The following is a 6530-nucleotide window of genomic DNA, read 5'->3' as shown; positions in this document are numbered from 1 at the left end:
AGTAAGCGTCTCTGAACAGTGGGGCCTGGCAGTGCTGGGCCTGCCCGCCTGGCTTCCTCACGGGGTGAATCCTCGGCTTATCTGCCTGGCTCCTGTGGGGAGCACGGGTTTGAGATCCCTACCCTGGCCTTTGGGGACCCAGAGAGGACCTCGGTCTACGGAGGGACACAATTAGATTTGTGCTACGGAAGGTCCAGCGGATGCTGCTTCATAGAGTGACAGGACACGGATGAGGAGGAGGAGGAAGAGAAGAGAGGGAAAGAATGGCTGACAGTGCCTGAGCCTCTACAAGGCTTTCCACACATTAGCCCATGTTGTCCTCACCACAACCTGAGGAGGTTGGTGTGCTGTCACCCCCATTTCTCAGATGAAGACATTGAGGCCCAGAGAGGTAAGGTCACACACCTAACGTCACACAGCTGGTAAGTGGCAGAGCCGGGTAGTCGGGACCTGGAACCCCCAGCCCTGGCGAGATGGTGCGGGTGAGTCTCCCTCGGCCTCTCCTCCTGGGAGGCTGTCCGGTTTGGAGGGTGAGACTGTGCCCCATGCCTGCCCCTGGCCCGGACATGAATGCCACGTGTTTTTCCTGAGCTTTCTCAGGAGGACAGAGGCATCAAGAGCCGGGTCAGGTGGCTTGGCGGCAGTCCCAGGCTCAGCCTCTCCTGCTGCTCCCTGCAGACCCCGCCCGCACTGTGGGAACCAGGGGGCCCCCAAGAGGGAGAAAATGGACCCAGGCGGGTCTCCTGCCACACCTGCCGAGGCTCCACCTGCCCCACACTCGCCACACCCAACCCTCCCAGCGCAGCTGATTTGCAAAAGAGAAACTAAAGCACGCACACAAATAGTGACCAACCCCCTGCGTCTCTAGCATCGGGTGATGTTTGGTCAAGAGCTGCCTCCCTCTTCAGGAGCCGCCGGACACTCCTGACATCCGCCAGCTGCTGCGGGCTCAGGTGGCTGATCACACGTTCAGCCCCGGGGCAGACCCCACCCCCAGGGAAGGCACGGACCGATCCCAGGAGGCCAGCGCTGGGATCTGCCGGCCGGCCGGGGCTCGGTGGCCGCCCTCTGCCAGCTCAAAGTCACCTTTGCTCCAACTCCTCAGCTGGCCAGAGCCGGCCCCGAACCCCCTCCGCTCAGCTCAGCAGGAACCAGGAGCCGGCCCCCATTGGGCAATTATTAATCAGATTCTTGACATTCCTCTGCCCCAGGTTGGCTTGGGAAACATGCTCCCTGAAGGAGGAGGAGGAGCCGAGGCCCAGGACTGGCATTTGGACATGCAGCTGACAGGCAAGGTGGTGCTGTCCGCGGCCACCCTGCTCCTGCTGACCGCAGCCTACCGGCTGTACAAGTCGAGGCCTGCCCGAGCCCCGCTGTGGGGCAGGAGCACCAAGGCCAAGGCCGAGGAGGAGGCAGAAGGCTCCGGGCAGCCTGAAGCCCAGGGGGCTGCTCCCGGGGCACCCCATCAGGGCCTGAGATGCCGGAGCGGAAGCAAGGGGCCTGGAGTACCATTGGGCGGCAGCTGGGAGAATCCGGGGGGCTCCCAGGTCCTGGGAACCCCTTTCAGCAACTTGGAAGCCGGAGAGAATTGGAAGCCCAAGAGGAAAGGAGCCGGTGAGGACGAGGGTGGGCGGTGCCTGGAGTCCGGCCTGGCACCTCCTCTCTGCGGTGGCCAGGACGCCGGAACAGCTGCTGGCGGTAAGCCCGAACTGCCCCACCGCCCCGCTCTGGGCAGTGAACCCAAAAGCTCCCCAGCTGTCCTGGCTGCGGTGGACGGCAGCGGCGTGGGGGGTGGGCCAGCTCCGTGGCAGGACGGCGGGCTCCCCGAGCAGCCAGGGGCTGGGGAGCAGGCGTCCCCCCTCCAGCCCTGGATGGCCCACGGGGAAGGCAAGACTGACATGAGCCAGAGCTGGGTCCTCACCCACGTGCTGGGGGCCTGCAGGGAAGAGGTGGGGGCCCTCCAGGCCGCCTCCAACATGGGCCTGGCCCTGCATCAGCAGGAGGGGGCCACCAACGCCTCCTACACCTTCTCCTCGGTGGCCCGGGTTCGAGTAGAAGAGAGTTTCCTACAGGAGAAGGTGGCGGGGATGCGGCCCAGGCTGCAGGGCAAGGTGTACGAGTACTACGTGGAATCTACCTCCCAGGCCACCTCCAGAGGCAGGCTGGCCCCCAGGACCGCGGCCCTGGCAAAGGCGCCACCTCCTGTGCCAGCCCCCCTGGGAACAGGGACAGTCCCCAGAGGCCTTGACGATGACAGAGAAGGGGGAGCCGATCCAGCCGCCTCCCCCCAGCCGGTGCTGCCGCCCGTGGGGGGCTTCAGCAGGAAGGAGAGCCTCCTTCAGATCGTGGACAACCCCGAGTTCCAGCTGCAGCTCCATGGTTTCGGGAGCCCCGCTCCATCCGGCACAGACCAGACCGCCCCATCCAGCCCCCCCATATCCGAGGAGCCTCTGGAGTCCAGCGCAGCCGGAAGCAGCGGGGACCCCCACCTGGAGCTCGTGGCCGGGACCAACTTCTTCCACCTCCCTCTCACCCCAGGGTCAGCCCCTGATGTCCGCCTGGACCTGGGCAACTGCTACGAGGTGTTGACCTTGGCCAAGAGGCAGAACCTGGAGGCGCTGAAGGAGGCCGCCTACAAGGTGATGAGTGACAACTACCTCCAGGTCCTGCGCAGCCCGGACATCTACGGGCGCCTGAGCGGGGCCGAGCGGGAGCTGGTCCTCCAGAGGCGGCTGAGGGGCCGCAAGCACCTGGTGGTGGCCGACGTGTGCCCCCAGGAAGACGCCGGCCGCCTCTGTTGCTATGACGATGAGCAGGACGTCTGGCACCTCCTGGCCCCGTTGCCCCCGGAGGCTGTGTCCCGTGGCTGTGCCATCTGCAGTCTCTTCAATTACATCTTCGTGGTGTCCGGGTGCCAGGGGTCCGGCTGCCGGCCCTCCAGCCGGGTCTTCTGCTACAACCCTCTAACGGGGATCTGGAGCGAGGTGTGCCCGCTGAACCAAGCCCGGCCGCACTGCCGGCTGGTGGCCCTGGACGGCTACCTGTACGCCATTGGGGGCGAGTGTCTGAACACAGTGGAGCGCTACGACCCTCGCGTGGACCGCTGGGCCTACGCCCCTCCCCTCCCCAACGACACCTTCGCCCTGGCGCACACGGCCACGGCGTGCGCCGGGGACATCTTCGTCACGGGCGGCACCCTGCGCTACCTGCTGCTCCGCTTCTCCGCCCCGGAGCAGCGCTGGCAGGTCGGGCCCACGGGGGGCGGCAAGGACCGCACGGCCGAGATGGTGGCGGTCGATGGCTTCCTCTACCGCTTCGACCTTAACCGCAGCCTGGGCATCAGCGTGTACCGCTGCAGCGCCAGTGCCCGTCTCTGGTACGAGTGCGCCACGTACCGGACGCCCTACCCGGACGCCTTCCAGTGCGCCGTGGTGGGCAGCCTCGTCTACTGCGTGGGGCGCCGGCGCACGCTCCTCTTCCTGGCTGACAACATCTCGCCCAGGTTTGTGCCCAAGGAGCTGCGCAGCTTCCCCTCCCCGCAGGGCACCCTCCTGCCCACGGTCCTGACCTTGCCCAGCCTCCATGTGCCTCAGACCAGGGTCTAGCTGCCCCTCTGCTGGGCTCCTCCTGCAAAGCTGGAGGCAAAGAGCGCCCCCTGCCCACCGCTCCATGGGCCGTTTCTGGGAGGCCAGGCGGCCAGGAGCTTGGCTGCAGAAGGTGAAGTCCAGTCCTACCTCCGTCAGTGGCTGGGCTCCCAGATGCTTTGGTGCCAGCGGGCTGCAGAGGGCGAGGGTGAGATAGAGCTGGGGCCTGGTGCTCCAGGGCCGAGGGCAGCCACATCTCCTGGGATGGCTTCCAGTCTGAATTGGGGGGACAGAGGGGTTTCAGGACCCTAGCAAACTTTAAGGCCACAGCTTTATCACAACCACGATTCAGGTGCCAGTTGACCCCCAGTGACCCCTCAAGCTGACCCCGGGCCTCGTTACCGACTAGAGCAAGTGTGCTCCTCTCTCTGGACCTGGGCCATCGAGGTAGGAGGAGGTGGCTCAGGGGGCCCGCAACCACCACCTGGGGGCATGATGGTCAGGTTCAGCTACAGAAGGAGAAGCCAGGACTGTTCCTGTGCTGGAGGCGCCTGCCCGACAGGAGCTCACATTGTAGTGGAGGAGAATGGGCAATTCTGAAAAAGATACATAAGTAAATAGAACCCGTGCCAGATAGGAGCCACCGAGACAGCTAAGCAGGCGAGTGGGATAATGTGAGCAGGCCTTCCTGATCAGATACACTGAGCAGAGACCTGAGTGCAAATCCGGGGGCCTGCAAAGACCAGGTGGCTCAGGGCCCGGGAAGCCTGGCCTCGCACCTGGAGCCTTTGTCACGTGGGCGGGAGAGGCGGGTCCGCCTCCTAGAAGCTTCATCTCGGGGTGAATGGGGTGGACAGGGCCGGAGCCCAGCTATTCTGCTGCAGCCCCTCACCTAACGGAGAGAATCCTGTCCCGCTGACATTTATAAGAGAGGTTCCTTGCATGGGTAGAAACTGCTTTCCCAGGAGAGAAGCCGTGTTCGCACATTCAGAGAGGAGAGTCCAAATAATCACCAGGACATCCCCGCCGCCGCGGCTGGGTGTGTGGCTGGGTATCAGGTGGCCCACATGACACCATGGGCTCAGGGTCGAGGGTTTCCACCTGACCTTGGTGAGTAGCCGGGACTGCCCACCTGCGGCCCTCAGCCTCAGAGTGGCCTGTTTGTCAAAGAAAGCTTATCTTGGGCCATCTGCTTTCCCAATAAGAGTTCTTTCTTCTTCAGGGGACAAAAAAAAAGAATCTTAAGTTTGGGTTGCTTTTTACATTAGGCCAACCATGCCGTTATAGAAAAATTGGAAAAGAGAGAAAAGTATGAAAAAATTTCCCCAATGAACCCCTGCTGTGACACGGGTCTCTCCGGCCTGTCCCTTCTGTGTGTGATTTCGGTCGGGCTTGATTCTGGCCTAAGTGTGATTATGCTGAATTTACAATTCGGTCCTGCTTCCTTTTGGCACCTCACTTTTGAAAATAAGCATTTTCCCGTGTTATTACAAACCCTCGGTAAACATCATTTCCATCGTTGCACAATATTCCACCCACTGGCTGCACCACGGTTTATTTAAGATCCCTCCCCCCTCTCCCCCATTGGGCTTGTAGATTTTTTTTTCTGTTGGTTTCTTTTTCTATCATAAATAAAACGTCCCTTGTTTTCCTGTTCCTCTCTGTCTGGGGCCTTCATCAATATTTACAAGAGAAAGCCCAGCCTAGGTCGTGTCCAGAATAGCAGAGTTGTTAAAGCAGGGCTGGGGCCTGGGCCCCCGCTCAGACTGCAGGGCACAGAGCTGCCCTTGGCAATGCCCAGCCAGAAAGGAGAGCTGTCTGGGAGGGCCATCCCAGGTGCCCCACCCTGAGGTGTCCCTGGAGCCATAAGAGGGAGCCCCTGATCTGCACATGCAGGCGCTGGGCGAGATGCTTCCTGCATATCATCGCACTGACCCTCACAACAATCCCATTTTACAGGTGAGAAAACTGAGGCCCGGAGAGTTCAAAAGAACTTGGCAAAGTTCAAAGACCCTCAGTTGCCTTAAAAGCACACTGGAACCGGGCCTACTCCCAACATGGTGTCTTTCCATTCCCCTCGCAGGGGGCACTGGAGCCCAGCTGGCATCAGCTGGCATCTGGGCTGTCCCCAGTCCCTTCTCCAACCACGCCAATCAATCACGCTCTATCCTTGAACTTGGAACTCAAATAGCCCTTCTTAAACACTGACCCTCATTATCTACACCTGTAGAATGGGTTCGCCACTGCCAGCCCATCGTGGATGATATAAGAACTAAGAGAATGTGTGTAAAGCACCCAGCCCAGGGACTGCTCCAAAGTCGGTCTCGGTGTCTTCCGCAGGCGGCTGCCCGAGCCAGCTCCGTGGAGGTCAGGGTCTGACATTTAAGCTGCAGGGGCCCCATTTGGTTATCGATATTTTAGATCCTCTAGGTCAGTGGTTCTCAACCTTCCTAATGCCACGACCCTTTAATAACAGTTCCTCATGTTGTGGTGACCCCCAATTTCATTGTTACAAATTGAACATAATTAAAGCATAGTGATTAATCACAAAAACAGTATGTAATTACATATGTGTTTTCCGATGGTCTTAGGCGACCCCTGTGAAAGGGTTGTTCGACCCCCAAAGGGGTCTCGACCCACAGGTTGAGAACCGCTGCTCTAGGTTTTGAGATCCTGCGGCTCCACGCCCCTCGGTGGGGGGTGGTGGGTGGTGGGTGGTGGGTGGTGAAGAACAGACTGGCAGCTGGTTTGAGCTTCCTAGGCTGTCTGACCACAGAGGAGCTGCCCACAGAGCTGCTCAGAGCCCCAGTTCCCAAACCTTGGGAAGGTGCGGGGTGGAATGACTCCTGCCCTTACAGACGGAGGAAGAGCCACTCAGAGCCACTGGCAGATACTTGGATATTTAGAGCCCTGACAAGTGCCCAGCACTTCCTGCCTTTGCCTCCT

The 6530-nt window shown here is 60.9% G+C and overlaps 1 protein-coding gene across 1 annotated transcript; it reads left to right on the top strand.

Moving 5' to 3' along the window:
• The first annotated feature begins 1020 nt into the window (after nucleotides 1-1020).
• KLHDC7A (kelch domain containing 7A) lies at nucleotides 1021-5240 on the top strand. The gene has a single exon (XM_006108792.3). The coding sequence runs from the start codon at nucleotides 1227-1229 to the stop codon at nucleotides 3603-3605; it is 2379 nt and encodes a 792-aa protein (XP_006108854.1). The 5' UTR covers nucleotides 1021-1226; the 3' UTR covers nucleotides 3606-5240.
• The last annotated feature ends 1290 nt before the right edge of the window (nucleotides 5241-6530 follow it).

Source organism: Myotis lucifugus, unplaced genomic scaffold (genome assembly GCF_000147115.1).
Source record: "Myotis lucifugus unplaced genomic scaffold, Myoluc2.0 scaffold_3601, whole genome shotgun sequence".
NCBI classification, from domain to species: Eukaryota; Metazoa; Chordata; class Mammalia; order Chiroptera; family Vespertilionidae; genus Myotis; species Myotis lucifugus.
This window is presented reverse-complemented; position numbering and strand designations above follow the sequence as displayed.

Excerpts from the sequence above, each read along its gene's own strand:
- KLHDC7A (XM_006108792.3), top strand. The coding sequence starts at position 1,227 with ATGCTCCCTGAAGGAGGAGGAGGAGCCGAGGCCCAGGACTGGCATTTG.